The 22974-nt window shown below is 43.0% G+C and overlaps 3 protein-coding genes across 4 annotated transcripts; 1 reads left to right on the top strand and 2 right to left on the bottom strand.

Moving 5' to 3' along the window:
* On the bottom strand, positions 127-714 carry LOC8080521. Its single transcript, XM_002457126.1, has one exon. It carries the CDS (start codon positions 712-714, stop codon positions 127-129), a length of 588 nt encoding a protein of 195 aa, XP_002457171.1.
* LOC8084329 (phosphoribosylaminoimidazole carboxylase, chloroplastic) lies at positions 5443-13011 on the bottom strand. 2 transcript variants are annotated; one of them, XM_021457223.1, is made up of 17 exons: positions 12886-12963; positions 12573-12645; positions 12249-12464; positions 12034-12145; positions 11696-11758; positions 11476-11614; positions 11251-11306; positions 10660-10733; positions 10398-10545; positions 10137-10310; positions 9887-9974; positions 9701-9814; positions 9290-9387; positions 9083-9200; positions 7386-7480; positions 6639-6745; positions 5443-5933 (listed from the first exon to the last, which is right to left on the bottom strand). In XM_021457223.1, exons 2-17 carry the CDS (start codon positions 12599-12601, stop codon positions 5834-5836), a joined length of 1731 nt encoding a protein of 576 aa, XP_021312898.1. In that variant the 5' UTR covers positions 12602-12645; positions 12886-12963; the 3' UTR covers positions 5443-5833. The 2 variants fall into 2 exon arrangements, with proteins under 2 accessions (XP_021312898.1, XP_002457172.1); XM_002457127.2 differs by having other exon boundaries at positions 12573-13011.
* LOC8084330 lies at positions 17085-18160 on the top strand. The gene has a single exon (XM_021457421.1). It carries the CDS (start codon positions 17331-17333, stop codon positions 17964-17966), a length of 636 nt encoding a protein of 211 aa, XP_021313096.1. The 5' UTR covers positions 17085-17330; the 3' UTR covers positions 17967-18160.

The raw sequence follows: 22974 nt of genomic DNA on the forward strand, positions 1-22974 counted from the left end.
TACAAGCATCAAAATGCTTGAAAGGTGAGCTGCAAGCGAAATATATATACATATATATACACACAACAAGTTATAGTAGCTCGGAATGGCCAACGAGGTAGTCCATTCATGCATGTGCTCGATCAATCACCTCCAGCGATCGCCGCCGGCGGCAGCTCCGTTGACCACGTCGCCGAGGAACTGCGGGTCGCAGCTGGCCGACCTGGTGAGCGCCGCAGCGCGGTCCGCCGACGCGTCGAGGCTGCTCCTCCGCTCCTGGCACGACGCCGTCCTCCGGTCCAGGCTCCGGCGCGCGATGCGGCGCATGGAGCCCGCCAGGGACAGCGTCGGGTTGAGCCTCGTGGTGGCGTTGAAGTCCCGGCACTCGGCCTCGTGGGCGTCCAGCGCCGCCGCGACGCCGCCGCCGCTCGCCGGGTCCTGCTCCTGCCGCCGCACCCGCTCCTTCACCGCCTCCGCGCACAGCCCGCACAGCCAGTCGCCGCAGAAGGACGCGCGGACGCCGCGGATGTACGCCGCCGTGCAGTCCTCGCCCACGCCGCAGCACGCGCAGCGCACCGTCTCCACCTGCTGGTCGGAGCCGGCGGCCACCGCCGTGGCGGCGCTCGAGGCCACGACGTCCGGGCGTGGATTGCTGCCGCCACCGCCGATGATGACGAGTTTCTCCAGCTTGCTTGCGATTTCTGAGCAGGCTCGTCGCAGGTCTTGGCTCTCCATCTGAATACAATAATGATTGCGCTCGGTTATTAAGCACGTAGTACAACTTAATCTGCAATTATTGCATACGTAGCAGCAGGGAATGATCGTCATATATTCATACATTTTGTGAGCCCACTGCACAATATGTTTTTTTTACGAAAAATGTCACTTTTTGCTCACTCACTCCCTCCTATATATGTCTATTATACCTGCATGCATGGCATCTTAGAATATATGATGGCAGCAGGGTTTCTAGTTCACACATTAATGTCAGAAAGTACCACGTCCATTTCATTGCAAAATTACAAGTCGTTTTTTTAGCTTTTCAACGTAACAATGTATCTACACTAGATAATATAGCGCATATCTAGGTGTATAACAAAAACTATATATGTACCTAAAAAAATCAAAAATGTCTATAATTTAGAATGGATGAAGTATTTAATTAGTGTCACAATAAGTCGTTGTATGAAGATAGAATTTACCTTTGCAGGGAGCTCGCTCGCTCAGCTCTTTTGGGTCTCGATGATATACGAGCTTGTATCTTCCTCTCTCTCTCTCTCGCTCCTAGGATGGATGCAATGGTGAGAGCGTGCCATCCTATATGGTATTTATAGGGCTAGATGGGATGGGCATGCCTACACAAGTAGTGCCCAAAGGAAGCACAACTTGGATGAGCTTTTCTTGCAACTTGTTGTACATGATCGAGATCACCGGCAGCACTATATATTCCAACAAGCAGCTAGTTCATCAACGACAAAATATATAAAGAAGTTTATTCATGCAGAGAGATCAGACGAGGATGGGGATAGGTATATCTAGGGCAACATCTTGCATGTGAAAGAGAGATGATGTTTGCATTGACAGAGAGCATAGAGCCTGTCATTGTAACTTTGAGAGTATATGGCAGCGCCGCAGTGCTCAACAACACACCAACTAGTGCGGTGGCGCCGCAAAGCAAAAGAGTATACGTCGATCTCGGATCGTTAAAAGCGCAGCACTTGTAGACGGTGTTCATATGCATCTATCATCCCATGCAAACTATTTCAACAGCCGTTTTCATCACTAGGCACGTAGTTAGCAAGAGTAATGAGCAACCATGGATCTTGCAAAAAGGAGTAAAAAGAACATGGAAAGGGCAAAAGGCACCGTTTATGGATGATGGATATGGCTGGAAATCGTCCAACACCTCTTAACTATTTGTGTTCCTGGCCCGACCCCGTCTCTATGATCACATGACCTTAGAGCGCTTTCTCTTTACTCTAGGATCACAATTGACACATCTCTAAAAAGAAAAACACTAGCCAAATGAGTAGAACTTGAAGCTCCTTTTGTGTAGTACAATTGTCACAACATCTTAGGCTTTGCTTTTGGCTTTTCTGCTTTTTCAAATGGGTGAAAATAGAGATATAAGTTTCAAAATTGTTTCGATGGAGATTAAGAGAGGAAGCAGGTTTCATAGTTGTTTCAAATTAAAAAAATCAAATACAAAGTTATAGATCACATCAAGCTATATAATTTTGATATAAAGTTGTATTTATCAAGCTATATATGAAAAATTATGATTTTTATATAACAGAAAAAGAGATCACTTGACATGCAGGCCCCATCACCACATTGGCAGAACCACCCAAAAAAACCACTATAAAATGTTCTAGGGGAATATTTTGTACGGTTTTGGGTGTTAAGGGGGTAGGTTTGTTGCATTGGGTATTCGAGTTCAAGGGTAAATTCAGCGACAATTTCAGGGGGTAAATCAAACATTACTCTTTTTTCATGTAAACTAGTCGAAATTAAAAGAAAATTCGATTTAGGATAGAATCAAAATGATCTGTAATTTAAAACGGTACGAGTTGCATACACTGTGGCGGCTGGCCACTGGCTCTTCACACTGGTCGATCTCTTTCCCGATTGATGATCAATCAGCAAACAACAAAACATCAAACCAGTCACCGTCAGAGTAAATGAAGTGCCCAAATGGAGCTAGCAAGCAGCAAGCAGTGCACGATGCCCTCGTGCAGGCTACGGCCGGGAGATATATAGGTAGATCTTGTTGTAAAGGTGTGTCCACACGCGATCGAGACAGTGGTAGTAAAGTAATGTCATGCGTGCCATAACACGTCCATTTCGGCGCCTAAAATGCAATGCAATATACTGCACATATAGCAGCAAAGCTGCTAGCTCAATCATCAGAAGCAAGCAAACAAGCACCAGAGAGCAGAGGCCATGCATATATGTACGTATATGCATTACCGCCCCCGTGAACGCCTCACAATTATATTATCATCTCTTTATGCGAATGGGTATCCAATCCTTTCCTTTCTGTATATACTTCCTCAGTCCCAAAGAGGATGACACTATGAGATCTAATAGTTTGACTAGTTTTATATAAAATATTAGCAATATTTTTATCAATGAATAAATTTATTATGAAAATATATTTAACGATTTATCTAAAAATATTAATTATGCATTATAAATATTAATATTCTTTTATATATAATTGTTTAAAATTTAAAATATTTGACTTTTTGGAAAATGATGATGACATTTTTTCTAGGATGGAAGGAGTAATATATCTAGTGTGTGTTGTGCAAATTATATGTATAACCCAAATAATGTTCTGACAAACTTCTACATGACTGCAGCGTCTGTGTTCTTTCTCTTTCTTCTTTTGACGAGCAAGAGGAATGCTGAGTTGTGTCACGCAAATCAGTAAAACCACTGCCAAAGCCAACTCAACAAAAATAGGCTTGCATGAGTGAGACCATGAGGGGGGTGTGTGTGGGGGGAGGGGGTGTTGTCATTTCTTAAAGTGCAGGAGTCAACGTTTTTGTCCGATATCCGAGTCCATTGTTGATAAACTCGTTCCCCCTCGGAAATCTTCTTGTATATATGGCAGTATGGGCATTCATGTTAGGCCTTGTTTAGTTCGTGATTTTTTTTATTTTAGCTACCGTAGTATTTTCGTTTTTATTTGATAACTATTGTCTATTAATTAGGCTCAAAAGATTCGTCTAACAAATTATAAATAAATTGTGTAATTAGTTATTTTTTATTTATATTTAATGCTTCATACATGCACCGCAAGATTCAATGTGACGGGAAATCTTGAAAATTTTTGAAAACTAAACAGGGCATTGTTACTTATAAGGTTCAGGTTGCCAATCTCCTGCTGTAGTTCCCCTATTGGCACAGAGCAACCACTTGTGTCAGAGGAACCATGGTGTGTCATAGGGCTCAACCTCAGCGGCCAAAGCTTGGGTGGCCAAATCAACTCCTCACATGGAAACCTGACCTTCCTTAACACACTCCATCTTGGTAACAATAGCTTCCATGGCCCCATACCTCTTCTTAGCAAGCTCCAGAACCTGACCAAACTTTTTCTTGGAAGTAACCGTTGATGGTAGCAATTCTTGATGAGCTTGTAAATTGTGTTCTATCTTAGGCCTTGTTTGGATGCACATGTATTCATCTCAATTCACATGTGTTGAAGTGAAATTAAACTAATTTCCACTCCAACACATGTGGATTGAAATGTATACACATACATCCAAACAAGGCCTTAATCATAATCTCTGTAAACAACCTCGTTGGTGCTATTCCTCCTAAAATAGGCTTTCTTACCCAACTAAAAGGTATCCTTTACAATAATTTTCTCACTACTGGAGCCATACCTCCAGCCCTCGGAAGAATCTAAACACTAGAAATAGTAGATCCTTCAGTAAATCAACTAATCAGAAGCATCCCCAATGAAGTTTGGCAAATGCCAAAGATAATGAATTTGAATCTAGGAGAAAATAACCTATCACGCTTCCAACTTCCGTCGGTAATCCTTCAAGCCTAGGAATCATGGATCTATCGCTGCCATATCCCAAGCTCTTTTGGAAACCTCTCACGCTTGAATTTTCAAAACCGAGTTCAACATGCTTGAAGCGCTAGGGATAGTGGAGGCTGATTATTCCTCAATGCCTTGGCAAACTGTATTTCTCTAAAACAATGTTTTCGCTGTCCAGAAATCAGCTACACGGAGCTATACCAAATTCGATTGCTATTCTGTCCACCACTTCAATATCTACTGATTGGTATCAGGAATAGTCCCCCAAAGTATTATATTAAATTATATTGCAAAACTAGCCTTAGTTCAACTATCATTGGACCAAAACAATCTAGCTGGTACAATTAACGAGTGGGTTGGAAAGATGGCAAATCTACATCTACCTTAGCCATAACGATTTCCAAGGCAGAATTCCTAATGAGTTTGGCAACTTGAGAAAACACACTTGCTAAGGGCCTGTTTAGATCCCAAATCTTTACATCCCAAAACTTTTGGCTGTAAACTTTACATTCAAGTATGTGTTTAGATGCTTTCCAAATTTTTTGATCTGCAAGACACATGACACGGGTCCCCAAGCAAGTTTACACAGTTTTGGAGCTCCAAGGTCCCAAATTCCAAATCTTTACAGCCAAGTTTTACAAGCCCCTGTTTAGATCCATTCTTCCAAAAAGTGCTCATTTCTCCAAAAATTTTGGTTGTTTGGCTGCATCTAAACAGGCCCTAAACCTTTCATCAAACAAATTAAGTGGGGTCATTCCACCTTCTATTGTCCATCTTACACAATTGACACATCTCTATCTAGACCAAGATCTATTCTCTGATCTTTAACCATGTACCTTATCATGTAAGATTATGAAAGGCTTTTGCCCAAAATGTAAATGGATTGATTTTTTTTCACTGGTCTGGTGTACGTATTAAAACTATGGTGATACTGAACATATATTACGGATGAGTTGACAAATTCCTAAGATAGCACAATAACCAAAAAGAATTGTGAGGAAAATCGAACTGCGGCCCAAACATGTAAGGATCTTCAGGACCACTCCCAATCTTGGACCATATCCAGCTCAGTCACATAAAACGGGTTCACCGCCTTCGACCCTCGACCCAGGTTCACAGGTTCATTTTCGACCCGAAGTGTAAAAATTTCTCACAAGTAGTGTACCACGTACCACGACCCTATCGACCCAGAAACTTTGTGACTATGATCCAGCTATCCGCGCTGATCGACGCTGAATGAAAGTGGGCAGGGAGCTATCGCCATCCATATATATTCGTCCCAGCCAAGGCTTCAAGTGGTCAAGCCATTCCCTTCAGAAATTCCTGCGAACCTAGGTCCTCCAGCCTTTCTGCTGTCTCCAAAACCATATCCCTCAGATCATTTTGGTACTTAGTTACCCTGCAAAAAAAAAGAAAAAGAAGGTCACAGCAGTATAGTGTAACAGCCTGAAAACTTTCTAGAGATTACTACTATGCATAGTGTCAACATGAAACAGGTACGGAACGCTGAAAGGCAAAAGTTGGTTAGAGAAACTTAAAACTGGCAACTTACACCGTATTTCTATCTGAATGTAGAAACTTACGAGTGAGTTCAGTTTCAATCAGAATTTAGACATGATATTTTAAATTGTTCTTGTAAAATAAACAATACAACAAATTGCCATATTTCTTCACTTCATTGATTAGCTTGTTCCTACATAAACCATCCATACAAGCAATCAACTGGAAATCACTAATTACTCAGTGCGGCTTTGAAATCCTTCACACGATTTGTGGTGGTGGGGTGGGGTGGGGGGAGGGGAGGGAGGGGGAGTATTCAAGACCGACCCAAAACAGTCTCTCATGGCCGCAGTGAAAATTCCACTTAAGGCCTTGTTGGAAGCATGTGTATCCAGTTATCCACTTCAATCCACATGTGTTGGAGTGGATTGGAATGGAACTTAGTTTAATTCCACTCCAATCCACTTCAACACATGTGGATTGAGATGAATACATGTGCATCCAAACAAGGCCTAAGGGAGATATTACTAGGGCATGCAGCTACACTTGCCCCATTCAGAAATAAGATTTCAAATGCATAAGTAATGCTAGCAAAGAACCATACCTGTCCCAAAGCTCCGGATCTCTTGCGGCCAGAATCCTAACTGCCAGCAAACCTGCATTTTCTGCATTCCCGATAGCAACAGTCGCAACAGGAATACCTTTTGGCATCTGTGTAAGGGTGCACAACAATAAGCTTCAACCATAAGAGATCAGTGGCGAAAACAAAGGGCCATCATGCATACATTGATGATGACACGATGAATTATTCTATAGAGCTAAATAGCGGACATTTCATTTCTGTGGGTGCTCTGTAACACTGTTCAATAGTAAAACATGCATTGTAGTTTTTGTGCCTACACTGTGAGGTGATTATCATTGTTATAGTGGCTGAAAAGTGTAAGATGTGCCACTGAGGCGACATACGTGCCTGAGTGGAAGCTTCAAAACATCACTCACTAAACAGTGAGATAACAGAAGATTGGTGCAGTTCTAACATGCAGCTTACCAAAGAAAGTATCAAGCTTGAAAAAAATCCATCATGTCATCATGACAGGAATCCCCTAGCAGAAATTGTTCTAGAATGTGATTGCCACTAAACAAACATGTCCATGTAATGAGCAATGAAAATGCAAAAAACCGAAAACATTAGTGTCACCTTTGAGAGGGAAAAATCAGGCAACAAATAAAGCAAATGCAAGGGATAAAAAATGTATGAGAAGACTAGCCATTGAAGAACTGCTAGGATTATTATCAAATGTGCAATACTACAATCTGATTTTCAAATAACAGAATTGCTTAGAACACTAACTTGCACAATAGATAGGAGGGAATCAAATCCTGATAGTGTTGAAGTCTTGATGGGAACACCAATTACTGGAAGAGAGGTCAATGAAGCTACCATCCCTGAATAAACAAATGATGTTATCCTCAAATAAAAACCAAAATTTGTTAGTTGTTTGTGTTCCACAAACTTTATACACATGGATCTGCTCAGCAGTTTAAAGGAAACACTGCTCTGTTCAGCATCACGCTACATAAATTAAACTTGGTGGTGGTGGTGGGATAGAAAACAATGAGATGATACGGCTTGTTTTTGAGGCGTTGTGGCGAGGCGCGGCGCCAGACCCCCTGCACAACGCCTAGGCGTTTATGGCGGACGCCTAGGCGACGCCATATGCAGATTTTAGGCGCCATGAAAGTGTTGTATAAGATAGAATTATAGATATTAGTGCAACACATACATGCCTTGTTTATTCCCAATTCTTTAGGCCAGCACATACTAGTACAGCTAAGAGTACTAATCAGTAAGTATTATACTAATCAAAGGAAGAAGAACTTCTACTTTGTGTTCTGTAAAAGTATAAAAATTAAAGAAAGAACCCAAACAGATATTATACTAATCAAAGAAAGATCCACTTTGTGTTATGTAATGTTCAAAGAAAATAACAACCCAAGCACAAGCAGGCATTAGTCTACTCCGTATGTGGGTATGTGACAGGCCAATAATATAATATAAAAAGCGGCAGTACACGCACCAGTATGAGCAAAGACAGAGCAAACAAATATGAAAAGCGGCAGATTTGGTGAGCCAAAACACGAGATGAGGCAAGGGGCGTACAGGTATGGACAGACGCAAAGCGGACGGACAGGTGCGGTGCGGTGCGGATGGACCTGCGGAAGGCAACGGTGACTCGAAGCTGGCGGACCTGCGGACGGTGATGGCCACTCAGAAGCTGCAGTGCGGATGGCCGGCGGTAGCGGGCAGCAGGTGCGGACGGCCAGAAGTGGCAGAGACTCGAGGAGGCGCACATCAATAGAGGAGCAACCAAGCGGAGATGCAGGAGCAGCTCCACGGAAGGTGCAGAAGGCCGAGCGGAGATGCAGGGGCGGCTACGCAGCAGGGGCGACCGGCCAGCGGACTAAAGCAGAGGAGCAACCAAGCAGAGCTCGATGTCTGCCCGCCCCCCTTCTCTCTTCCTCTCTCCTCGCCCGCCCCCTTCTCTCTTCCTCTCCCTCGCCCGCACTCACGGTAAAAGCCTCGAGCGGAAGATTTTGGGCGCGAAGAGCAGTATAGGCCGGGTCGATTCCCGCCCTTCTGCTTTTGGCGCGGACGCACGGTCGATTCCGCGGGGCTGCAGTGATTTTGGTGCTTTTCCCCTGCAAGTTCGCATCTGGCGTCTGCGGCAAGGCTCTAGGCGTCCAGCGGACGCCATTCCTCACCTAGTCGACGCCTAAACGTGTGAGGCGGACGCCATACCGTCAGAGGTCGTGGCGACCCCGACGCCCAGCGCCCGTAGCACGCCTTGTCGCCTAGGCGACGACTCAAAAACACACAAAAATGAAGTAGAGTATTAAATCCTAATCATAAAAAATAAAATGCTTCTATAAGGTAAATTACCTCAATATCAATAAAATAAAAGTGCATTATCACACACACAACGTAACTTGAAATTTACATTGAAACATAATATCACGGTTAATCCATTTGTCTGTTTTTATACTTGCCTGGTAAATGAGCTGCTCCACCTGCACCTGCAATTATGACCTCAAAACCTCTGTCTTTAGCCGATTTCGCATAATCATACATCCGCTCTGGTGTACGATGTGCAGAAACAATAGTTTGCTGAAAAATCAATGTTACACTCTTCTCAAACATGACTTGGCACGCGAGCAGGCCACAGCTTGTCAAGAGAAAGGTTTCAGATACCAAACCTCATAAGATATGTTGAACTCTTTCAAAACCCTCTCAGCATCTTTCATCACAGGAAGATCAGACTGAGATCCCATTATAATAGCGACACGAGGGCTAACTGCAGCAAAGATTACATCATTTCAGCATCTCCACAAATCAACTGAAATTAAAAAAAATGTAAAGATTGTTTCAAATAAAGATGTGAAATCAGGTCAAAAGTGTGAATAGTTTCACAATGGCAGGTGTAAATTGTAAATAAATTAGCATGTCCACCACAACCATCAACAGCAGCAGCAGCAGCAGCAGCTATGATGATGACAAGAACAACAAAATGAAGCCATTTAATCCCTAGCAATCCGGAACAGATAAAACAATAGCAATGAACTGTTATATATGATTCAGAGCGACCAAAAGATTTGTGACTGCAATACCTTGCTTGGGATCAGACGAGTTGCTTTGCAGCAAATTATCCAAGCGTGATTTTACACTTGTCTTAGAAGACCCCACAATTGTAATATGACCCATCTTCCTTTGCTTCCGCATCTCTGAAAGAAAAGTATTCTAAATGATATTTCCTGACATAGGGAAGCAAGAATGTTTTGTGTGAGTAAGCTAACCTGGCTTTGCATACCAATGGATTGATGCGCCTGGAATGTTTAGTGCCCGCCTGATAAGCTGATGAGCCAGATAGAATCCTGTCTCACCCTACAGCACAATCAAGTCTGATATGTTAAACTGTAACTGAATAACTCAAATAACTAAAATATAAACACGGAGGCATGCCAAAAAACCTGATATCAGCATAGTTATTGCATTCAGTATATTCCAAATGTAATCATAAGCACAGAAGAAAATGGTATTTGTTACCTCATCCTCACCCAGGATGTTGTACATTATTGCTGCAGGTGCTTTCATTGAGGGGTCACCAAGAGGAAGGCCAAGAATAGCACGTAAATGCTGCTCATATTGTGAGGTGTAGCATGACTCTATTGTGTGATGCCCACTGTTGTGAGGCCTAGGGGCTACTTCATTCACTAAAATCTAGTTAAATAACAACATGAGGATAATGATGTAAACACCACTACAGGAGGATTAAATTTTGAAAAATAAGTAGATGGTCCAACAAACCTGATCTTCTTCTGTTAAAAATAACTCTACAGCAAAAACACCAGCTCCTTCTAATGACTTGATAGCTTTTTCAGCCACGCTAGTAGCCAACTTCTTTATTTTGTCAGATACCTCAGCAGGTGCTTCAACAACATGACATATGTTTTCCCTGAAGGTTAACACGCATTTTTTGTATTTTCAAAATTTAAAAGTACAGAGAAAACTGTAATTCAAAGAAAGAAACAAGAATAAGTAACAAATTATCATAATAAAAAAGTCTTACTTGTGAATTGTTTCAACAACAGGATAGCAGACAGTAGAGCTGTCTCTGCTCCTTGCCACAATTACAGAAAGCTCCTATATACAAAGGATAGAGAATCAGTAAACTATAATTTAATTAACAGATGTACCTAAAAGTCCTAACAACAGTATAACACGACAAAAATAATGATCACCTATGAACCATGATTAAGAAAGCCTTACACCAGTCATTCTCATACAAACAGGATACCTTATAGCAGACTCTTTTTTTAACAAAGAGAGCAACTATCTTCTAGTCAACTTGCAAAACACATGTTTTCGAGAAAAAAAAACTTGCAAAATGCATCTTATATTCATATCAGCTACATGAAAATATGAAGAATACAAACATCAAGAATGATTAACAGATAGATAGCAGGCCACTAGCATGATTTTGCAAAATGATTATGAGAAAAAAAAATCAATAGCACACCTAAAAATGTCAATTTATAGAACATGAAGTTGAAATAAGATATAAAAATGAAAAAAGAATAAACCACAGGATTTGAACCCAAAATTGACAGACTAAAAAGAGTCATTTTCCACATGCATATCAAACAAAATTTTAACTAACCTTTACGAAAGGAGTCCACCTCTCAACATACAAGCCATGCTCAAACCCACCCAGTGCTGCAAGAAGTAAGAATGTGAACAGAACACTAGATTCAGAATTATGGACCTTAGTGTAGTTTTATCTACTTACAGGTTAATTTTCAAAGAACAATGAGCAGTCTCCAGAGAAACCATGTAATTTTAAGAATTCAAAGAGAAAACCTAAATCATTTTTCAGTCTACTTACAAGCAACAACAGAAGATAGCTCCTCTTTGGTCTTGGCTACAGCATTGCCTCGACCATCATATGCTAATCTCTTGCTTTTTACCATTAGGGGATAACCAAACTTTTCCCCAGCTTCCTCTATACTGTGTAAAGTATCTACCTGCAAATCAATACTTTTAAATTATATAGAGACACTAACAAAGTATAATCCTATCCTACAGGTTAGAAGTTTGTGCATTACTTCCATGAAGTCAGGCAATGGGATCCCACATTTTGAGAAATGCCTTTTCTGCCTGTACTTGTCCTGCAAAGTGTTGTCAGTAATTAGCATAAATGAAGTAGTTGAAAGAGGTACAATGATCTTAGGAGACATAATCTATGAAATTAGAATTACACTGATCTACAGTTGGTACTGCAGGATCAGAGATTGAGACAGAGTCACAGAGCTAATTTGTTAAAGTGTTACAGTTAGCATAACAAGACCAGTTGAATAAGTAGCTGTGATCGGATTTTTTTTATCTCTGGCGACAAGGTACTGTATATACATGCTGGTGTTTGGCACAAGGAGAGGAAAACTACCTGAATAATCATGATTGTGGAGGCTTTAGGCTCGCAGTCAACACCCTGTTTTTCCAGCCTCTCAAGTGTGGCGGCATCAACATGCTCAATCTCTACTGTTAGGACCCCACACCTAATAACAGAAGTTTAAAAAAAAAAGATGAACGGAAGCAGCCAACAGGCATTGCATATATACGGCCTCCAAACAGTCATAAAAGGATTGCAACTTAGCCTACTTCTTGGCGAACTCCCGGACCGTGTCCCCATCAGTGAAGCTCCCGACGACGTGCTCATCACAAACCGAGCTCGCGGGGCAGCCCGGAAGGGGGTCGAGGATGACGATTCTAATCCCCATCTGGCTCGCCGCCTGGCATAGCATCTTCCCGAGCTGGCCTCCCCCGAGGACTCCGACGACGGTGTTGCAGACGCCGTGCACCGGCGGACCACCCTGCCTGGAACACAGCACAAGCATCCATCAGGCGCACGAACCGCCGGCCTGGCCATCGTGGTCAGCGCGAATTGATAGGACAGGACACGGAGAGGCTCCGCTCAGTGCTCACCCGTCGTGCGGGAGCGCGGCGGGCTGCATGGATGCCCGGGCGCGCAACGAGAGGAGCGGCGGCGGCGGCGGCGCAGACGCGGACGCGGGGCCCCGCGGCTTCCAGGACGCGCGGCGCGGGCGGGCGCCCCCGGACGCGGAGGGGAGGTAGGGGGACGAGGAGGAAGGGGCGGTGGAGGCAGGGGACGGCACGCTGAGGAGCCTGGCGTGCATGCTCTCTCACTCCCGGAGGCGGCCGGTGGCTAGGGCTCAAGCAGGGTTTAGCAAGGGGGACACGACAGGTGCGGCGCGAGAGGGTGAGGAGCGGTCGGTCGGCGGCGGCGGCGCGGAAAGCGATTTGTGCTTTTGAGCGTGGCGCCGCTCGCTACCGCTATGCAATGGGAATGGGCATCTGCTTTTCCGCGCTCGCTAAGCTATACGGGCTTCGGGGGGACTGTGGCGCATTTGCAAGTTGCGACACGGAATCTTTCATCTTTGCCCTGAATGGGCTGAACTGAACCAACATATGTTGGGCTAAAAATTAATCTAAATTATTTACGATTTTCTAGTTTAGTTAGATAATAACTAGTTAAAAGTTTAGCTAAAAATAGCCTATCTATTAGTCCTTCTATTTGGATGTAGTAGAGCTAATTTAAACTATAATTAGTTAGCTAGCAATTAGCTCATTTCATCCAAACATGCTTAAAATCTAGCTGTTCTTGATGATGGAATTTGTACTCAAGATGATTATTACCTTCGTTACACATTGTAGACCATTTGTATTTTGTCCTAAGTCAATTTTCTTTCACCAAATTTGTTGGCAAGTACTCCCTCCATCCCTTTTTATTTGTCGTCTTTGGTGTGCGTGCCACAAGTTTGACTCGATTTGTAGAAAATACGTACAACATTTGTATCTCTAAATAAATTTGTTAAAAAACTAGATCCAAAGATCTTTCTAATGATACTAATCATGTATTATAAATATTAATATTTTTAATATATAATTACCGGTAGTTATTTTTCTGGAAGCGCAAGCGACAATTAAAAAGGGACAGAGGGAGTAGGTCTTAGTTTGTCTCTACATACCACAGTTCATATAACCTAGTAGTTTTTTGTTATAAAAAAACTAGTCCTTTTAACTTTAATTTAGCTTATATAAGCTAAAGTGGTCAACCAACACCCTTACATGTAGCTTAGCTTATACATAATCTATGACACTCTAGCTTATATAATCTTATATAACAAACTATGAATCAGCTATCTTGACTTTTTTGCACATATAAACAGGAGTTGTAGCGTAAAGTAAACATGTCTTTAATTTTATTTTTAAGTCCTCCAACAAGAAGTATGTCTTTGACTGTGTGTAATTATATTTGTGTTTTATATACTAAATATGTGTATATACTATAAATGAATCAAAATTGAATAAATTTAACTTAGGGCAGAATTAGCATGATCTATACTTTACAACGGAGGTAGTAGCCTAGTACTATATAAATGTGTTTCAGGTACACCTATCTCGCTCTCATTTTTCCCTATACAAAAACAGATGGGCCGAAAGTAATATTTACAATTAAAAAATATTGTGCTATGGAAATGCTGTCGTTAACCTATATTCTCTCTTTTTTTAGTTATCTTGTTAATTTATGCTCTCTGTCTCTCTTATTTTTCTCGAAATATGTCCTCCATCCGTTCATGACAGTTATCTCATGAGACGCAGGGTACTCGATCGTGGACCATGCTATTCAGGCCATCTGGCACATCTGAGGCCCAGACGGGGACCTCACACAGCATTAATTTTGGGCCTAACTAGACCGGCGTGAAAGAGGGGCCCAGGGACTAAAAGAAGAAAGGGGCCTTTGGGACCTCGGCCCGCCAACCAAGTAACCATCAGCATGGATTTTTTTTTTCCTCCCCCTTTTATATTAAATTCTTTTCTGCAAAAAAGAATTTCCAATCAAAAAATTGCAATGCAGTGGAGGGTTATAAATTTCGCTATTTTCAGTTGACGTGACCCTTACCGCCCTGTTGAATTGGTGGAATTTCCATTTATACGCAATTCATCTTTAAAAAAATCATAAGTTTTACATATATACGTACCAACACATATGGATGTGAAGTGTATAAAAGATTGTATAACTCGAATATATCTAGAACTTTACTTTCTGGCTGAAGCTGTTTCGGTGGCACAAAAATATATCTATGCAATGTTTAGATATATATTTGTAGATTTAAGTACTAAAATGTCTATCTCATAACCCTGCTTCAAGTAGTGTTTTGTGAGCTAAAGAGGTTGTAGACATTACTGAGAACTACAATTTATACGAGATCGTATGAAAAGATATGTTTTCTAAAATCGTGCTATGCGATGGAAATGAATAAATTGCCTCGATTTATCCACTATGGTAGCCCAGCATATATTAGAAACATTATGTTTTTTCCATATGACTTCATGCGGGGAGAAAATTTGTATGGACATTGTAGTTCTCAACCAAACCTACAACTTACTAGTTCATACATAGTGCATCGGTTTTAAGCTGGTCCTTTGCAAAAAACAAAAAGAACAAAAAAAAAAGGCAATATAGGGTTTAGATTGACAAGAAGATATCCAAATATTGTATCGATTAGTCTTGTACCAAATTAAAATTGATACAAAAGAAAAGGTCATGAACTACAAAATTGTACTATTAGATCTCTTTGAGCTCTACAATTTTAATAAAAATCTCTTCTACATCCGAGCTTGTACGTAAATTTTTTAAAGACGATCGAGTTTCACAGAATTAAAATGATCAAAACTCCACCAATTTAAGCAATTACAATTTAATTATTATACAAAACAACAAACAACAGAAGGGGAAAAAAAATCCACAAGTTGAGGTCCCAACGATGGGCGGCAGGCCACCCAATGATGAGACGGAGAGAGCAGCAGCAGGACGACGCGACGCGGACGAATCCAAGCGGCACAGTCAAAGTGCGGTGAACCAAATCTTCTCTCCCAGACGAGAGGAGGGGCAACAAAAGCGCATCCACATCACATCGGCGATCCGGGCAATCAGGCATGGGGATGGGGGCGTCGCGACAACAAACATCCCGTGATGACCTCGTCTCTCGGTCCGTCTCTCTCGATCGTGCAATGATGCGGTTCCGAGAACTTGCCGCGCGCGGCGCCGAGTCACCAGTAGCAGCTTGTGGATCTCGTTGCGTTGCATGCACACGGTGCCACGGCATATATATGGACACAGCAGCAGCGCCCGTGCTTCCCCCTCGAGATCTTACCTTTTTTCTCTCTCGTCCTTGTCAGTTATTGTCAGCAATATTACCACGGTGCACTCTATAGGCCCCGTTGTTTTTTTACCTACAAATATTCGTTCCATCACATCAAATGTTTGTACACATATATAGAGCATTTAATTTAGATTAAAAAATAATTAATTATATAATTTATATATATATTACGAGATAAATCTTTTTAATCCTAATTAGTCCATAATTGAACACTAATACAGTTAGAAATATGCTACAGTATCTAAAAACATTTATTTTCGTAAACTAATTAAAGAAGCCTAACCTACCAAAGGACATGTATACATATGGTAAATTTTGAGTTTGCTATATATAGTAGGAAAGAATAAGATTTCTCTAGAGTAAAGGCCTAGAGTTCACTAAACTTTAGACCACTTTAGCTATTAAGGCTCTTAACACTTTGCTAAAAAAAAACTAAAGCTCTAAACATGAGGTCTAAAATGTTGTTTATAGTTTAGACTATAACATGAAAATTTTAAACCACATAAGTGAGCTAAATTTTAAACCACATATTTCAAGATTATACGATGTTGGCACGTGGGCCCTTATACCTTGTTTTGTCCATATGTAATTTCATTTACTACTTTCGGTTTTGCGTTTGCGTGGTAATGGGTTAGGGTTGACAAAAGGAAATAAGAAGTAATACTGCCCCTAGTCCAGATGGTTTTACGGTTGAGTTCTTTAAGGCTTTTTGGAGTGAGTTGAGATGAACTGTGAAGGAAATGCTAGATGAATTGCATAAGGAAACCTGGAGCTAAGAAGACTAAACTATGTCATTGTTATAATCCTGCTACCTAGCTAAAAGTGAAAGTAGCTTACAACATCAAACAGTACAGACCTAATTAATGAAGTCCCTCTCCCACCAATTGAGCAGCAACATTATTATATCTCTAGTACTATATTACTGTTACTCATGGACAAGGGAAAATGGAGCAGGGGAAGTTCACTATCTCGTTCACGAGCATGCATGCCACGCTGGCGTGGACATGGCGAGAAACACGTCCCGGAACCAGCCAGCCAGCCAGCCAGCCGCCAGCCGCCGGCCGTTTTATCCCAGCCGCAGATCTAGAGTGATCTAGGGTTTTCAGGCGTCGTCGCGGCCCTCCCGTTCATCTTCCAGCTCCCTCCATCCATGGATGCATCATGTCACGAGCTAACAACGCATCTGCTCCACTAATTAATAATCTACACTACACTTTTTCTCGCTCTGCACACCAGGGGCACGCCTGGGCGTGTATATATAAAGTACCTCCTGTATATTACCACACTCCACATTCGAGCCAAGATCGAGTTATTAATTAGTTGCTACAAAAAAACACAGAATTAATTATTGGCAACATCTGCTCCTCAATTAGCTCATATATAATTACATAGTCTCAGTATTAACACCAAGCTAGAGTTCCCATTAGCTAGCTAGCTGATCTTTCTCTGGATTGATACATACTAGCTGTTCAGCAACTCTTTGGTTTGATTCTTCATGGCGCCTAATGGAGACGCAGCGGTCGTCGCGGCCGCACAGGCAGCGGCGCCGGCGCCTAAGAAGCAGGCGGCTCGGCGACAGTCGTCGAAGCCGAGGCGGATCTCGATGGAGGGGCTGCAGCGCGCCATGTCCGACCTAGCCCTGGAGCTGTCCAGGGACAGCAGCAAGAAGCAGGCCGCCGACGCCGCCGCCAAGCAGCAGCAGCAGGTGCCGCAGCTGCCGGCGATCGCGGAGCAACAGCATCAGCAGCAGGGGGAGGAGGAGCTGGCGCGGTGCGAGTGCTGCGGCATGCAGGAGGAGTGCACGCCGGAGTACGTGCGCCGCGTCCGGGACCGCTACTGCGGGCGCTGGGTGTGCGGGCTGTGCGCGGCGGCCGTCAACGCCGAGGCCGAGAGGGCCGCCGGCGGCGGCGGCAGCCGCACGGTTGAGGACGCGCTGGCGGCGCACATGGCCGTGTGCGGGCGGTTCAACCGCGTGGGGCGCGCCAACCCCGTGCTCATGCAGACGGAGGCCATGCGGGAGATCCTCCGGAAGCGGTGCAGGTCCAACAGCCCCCGGGACCATGGCGGCCCCGCCGGCGCGCTCGCCAGGAGCTCCAGCTGCATCCCCGCCATCACCAAGGACTTGAACTGATATCGATGAGCATTATTTTGGTTCATTTAATTTGGTAGGGGGGTGCTGCATGCATCAAAAAAGGCGGCTTCAATCAGCTTCATTATTACTCCTACGTACTTCATTTTCTAGCTTGATCATCGGCATGGGTAGCCATGCATGGATGATGGGCATGTATCTTCTGATGATGTACGTATGTTGTTGTGTACTGTCAACATGGTAGAGTATACTCCGTATATATATATATATATATATATATATATATATATATATAGTAGTAGTTGATGTAAGTCTGTAGTTATTTATTTATGGGGCCGGGGTTTTGTTAGCTATCTTTTAATTTCATCAATCTTTTTCCTCAGGGAGACCGTTTTTTTTTTGTTTGCTGTGTGATACGTTTTGGTTGTGTATACAAGGTGCGTACATTTTTGCTAGAAAATTAAGCCTTGTTTGTCTGGGCTTATCAGCCGAATCTGTCAGTCATTCAGCAGTATTTTTATTTTAGAATAAATCAGCCAACAGTACCGTCATAGTTTATCAACCAAACGAACAAGACGTCACAAGTCCATGGCTAGTTCAAATGCTATACGTATTTACAGCCCAAAACCACGATGGGTTTTTAGCACCTGAATATATATGTCCACACGCAAAACTTTTTTGGATCACTAATTCGATCATCATCGTGTGTTTATCATCCGGATTGAAGTGTTGTACATCGAAACTCAAATAAAAAAACGGGCAACCCTGACACGGCCAAAAGGTTTATCTAGAGATAAAAATAGGGCTGGTTTATTTTCTAAACTATGGTTTAGAAAATTCTATGAAGAAAAAATTGTAGTATCACATTACCACAATTTTTTGCACAAAGAAAAACAAGGGGGAAAAAAACTGGACCTGGACTTAATTAGTTCCACCGTTTTTGGCAGGTCACTGAGGGTCCTCGTTTTTAATTTTCTGTCAACATCGAAATGGCTGTTTTGGGCTAGAAGTACCTATGGGCCTAGTAACTCCACAGCGCAGAGCCTGGTGAGCCCGGATCTTCACAATTCATAGCCTCATAGGGAAATGTGCGACAGGCCGAACGAGACGTGCAGGTTTTTGGTGGAGCTTGGGCCGTTGGCCCATTTTTAAATGCTAATAATCCACCCACTTTTATTTGCAAGAGATTGTTCACAATTCTTGCTGTCCGTCGTCCCTCGTTCGTCCCAATGCAAAAACTTTTTGGATTTTGACACTATAGTATTTTTGTTTTTATTTGACAAACATTGTCTAATCATAGAGTAACTAGGCTTAAAAGATTCGTCTCGTGATTTACATGTAAATTGTACAATTAGTTATCTTTTTTATTTATATTCAATGTTCCATGCATGTGTCGCAAGATTTGATGTGACGAGGTTTTCGCTCCATGCATACATTGTACGGCTGTACAGTACTACAGTAGCTAAATGATATATCCATCCGTCCGTGCCGATTATTGGGACGGACTGCTGCGTGCACATGCGCGGCGGCGCTGGTATCAACGTGCTCCATCGGCCGTGTGCAGATGGCACCAACACGTGTGGTCCCTAATCGCCTCACGGCATGGATCACCTCGGATGATAGACTTTTTTCTATTCTATTCTATTCTCAAATCTCAATCAGCATCGATATCCCACCGTCGTGACCGACCATGATCTTCATATAATCCTGCAACAAACGAGACCACAGTGATCTGAGTACGTCGTAATAATCACATCAGATCACTTGACCTTATCGATCAGCCGCGCCGACGTCGTCGCCAGGCTCCCGTTAACCACGCAATCACGTCGCTTTTGGCGTTTGGCGCCGGTGGTACACGTAACACGCCGCCAATTACTCGCGCGCCTCGCACATGCCTTGCCTTCCCTAGCCCTTGTTTCCAACTTTTTTTTTTGTTTTGCAAAATAGATATTGTATCGATTTCGTTTTTATTTGATAAATATTATCTAATTATAGACTAACTAAGTTTAAAAAATTCGTCTCACAAATTACAAATAAACTATATAATTAGTAATTTTTTATCTATATTTAATGTTTTATGCATGTGACAAGATTTGATGTGAAAATTTTTAGAAACCTCTGTCTGTCATCTCAAATTCTCAATCATTTCATTAGCTGTCTACGTGCTGCTGCATGTTTCGCCCATCATCTCCCACAGACACAGGACCAGGACGGCGGCCCGGCCCTCCATACGACTCGAGTGGCCGGCCTGTGCCGTGCGGCCGCCGTCGCGCGCCGTACCTGCAGCGGCTCCCCTGCTGCCGTCCTAGTCCGATCGACGTAACAGTCGCACAGGTGGTCCCTTGCTTCCGCCTTCCGGTTCCAGGTCCTGCCATCTACCGGCCGGCCGGCCGGCCATCGCCCGACGCTGACGTGCATGCGGCGCCAGCAGACCTCATAAATTCGCCCGCGGGCCGCCCCGTCGTGGTCATGCCATCGTCGATCGGCGCCGAGCCGGACGGCTCTGGAGGTGCAGGCTTCGGGCGGTGGTCGACTCGCTTTCGCCGCCGTCGGTGATCACCGCGCCGTCTCGTCTGCTGCTATGCCTGTGTGCAGTGTCTGTGTCTGGTGGTTGGGCGTCAGACGCGCACGTCGCCTGCGCATCTGGGAACGAACCCGACGGCCGGCGCGCGGCGGACACACAGCAGAGCAGATCGACCGAAACGCATTGCATGCAGTTGCAGATCAGCAGGTTCATGCATGCATCACAGGCGTCGGCATCGTCGGCGTCGGCGTCGCGTTCCGCTGTGCTGTGCTGTGCATCCACCGGTGCGGCCGGCCTGCGGCGAGGCGTTGTGCCCATCAATAACTACCGGCAGGGCAGACGCGCGAGCGTACACACACCGCCAGGAAACGACCTCTCGATCGCTTGGATGTTTCTTCCTCTGTTTAAATTTCTCTCCTTTCCTCAGTGGACACTAGCTAGCTAGCTACCTGCAGGAGCACACGCCACACACATCCATCGTCGTCGCGGAAAAAAATTACTAATTACATACGTCACAAGAGCAGAGATCAAGACTGAAAGAGTCACCACATGCATGCACTTAATTAAGTTTTGATGTTGATGAAAATTATCACCTCTACATACTACAATGAATAAATCTCTTCCATAAAAAAAACAATGAATAAATCTCTCTCCTGATTGACCATTTACTAACAAGCTAGATACATCAAATCTAGGGTTTGCTTGATTCCTCGGGCCGGGTAGGACACTGAAGGGGACCCTTCTGACCACTTCCACTAGCTATACTTGGTTCACACGTTAAACTTAACAACATATGACTTTCTATCCCTTTTTTTTTGTCTTTTGATTGTATTGAATGAAACCTCACCTTTACATTTGTAAACTGTCATATTCTATTGCATGGACTCATGCTCTACATGAATCTCAATAGAGTACACCAAAATTAACCATGCCACAATTTTAAATAAATCAGAAAAAAAATTACGTGCACTTCTTCTCTCTTAACTAATTATTTTCATGCTTGTGTTCTGGCCTTTGCAGCGCTGTCCATTCATAGTTTTCTTTCTGTATGTCCCTCCTTTTGTCCATGCTAGAGGCGTGGTGGTTGGCTTCTGCTTATTAATTTGATCATCTGATTGCCATTGTTGTGACCACACGGGGGCATGGGGCATGGGGCATGCGGTTTAAAACTTTAAACTATCATTCCCTGTACGTGCAAGTGGCCTCAAATTTAAAACAAATCTACAAGCCCATGTTGTAACTAAAATAAGGTTGGACATGCCTAATTAAATTTAATAAAAAATATAGAGAATAGTAAGTTGTATGCATGCGTTACATATGCTTGTTACACTAGAAGTGTGGTTCATCGTGTTATTTTCAGTTAGTGCGGCATCGGCTTTACATGTTTTGCTTGATGGTGGATAAAATAGCATTTCTTAGTAAATAGTATATAGTTGTCTCAGGATTTGAACAGGTTAGTCACGACATTAATTAAATAGTTGCATGGCGTTTGTGTCATATAATGTGGCATATGAACAATAACTTAGGTAACTTGTAAGATTAGTTAAATTAAGTGTGCTAGCATATACAAGAAAATGTTAAACAAAATATATGTATATAATATAGAGTGGCATGCGTAAAACAAATCATATATAACACGTGACATAGGAATCACACAACGGACAGCGAGGATGCAAAAAAGCCACACGAGATGTGCCATAAACAAATGAGGATGAAAAATGTCAGCTTTGAATGTAGATTTTGTTGGAGTTCACACACTGATATCAACAAGGTTTCATGGGATGAAATTCATCTTCTCTTTTCTCTTAATTTCTTTGCTATGTTGTTGTCACTAATACAACGCTACAATAAATAAACATGAATGAACAAATAAAAAAAATATTATCCTTATTTTTATAAGGCACAACCTGACTTGACACGATCTGCAGATTACACTCTGACCATTTTTTAGTTTATATTACAATATTACTGTTTATAAATTTGTGACAATCAGATAATAGATTTGATTACAAATCTGACCAAATCATATTTGTATATTACATAAGAGTTAAATAAAGTGTTATTATCCAAAGATTTTATAGCGTTTATTAAAATTTTGATACGGCTGTGGCGTGACAAGGGACATGCATGGGTCATGTCTCCATGTGTCATGACATGAATGAATGATGAGCAGGACTGCAGGAGCACCCCCCAGCCCTGGTGGCGTGTGGGGCCCACCGGCCAGCGGAAGCCTTCCACCCCAATTTTTTACAATTTGGTCCTTTTTTTAAAAAAAATTCACAATTGGACCCCTAGAAAACTTAAATGCAGAAATGGACCAGGGGGTCGGCGCCATGCATCATGGCGCCGAGGTTTCACGTCTCGGCGCCATGGATCACGGCGCCGAGGTCCTGGCACTGCCTTTTCACGTGGATCTGACGTGGCAGGGAGCTCGGCGCCATAGATCACGGCGCCGAGCTCGGCGCCACAGATCACGGCGCCGAGCTCCCTGCTACAAATCGGCCGACGCCCTTCGCTACCCTTGGA

This window comes from Sorghum bicolor, chromosome 3, assembly GCF_000003195.3.
Source record: "Sorghum bicolor cultivar BTx623 chromosome 3, Sorghum_bicolor_NCBIv3, whole genome shotgun sequence".
NCBI lineage: Eukaryota > Viridiplantae > Streptophyta > Magnoliopsida > Poales > Poaceae > Sorghum > Sorghum bicolor.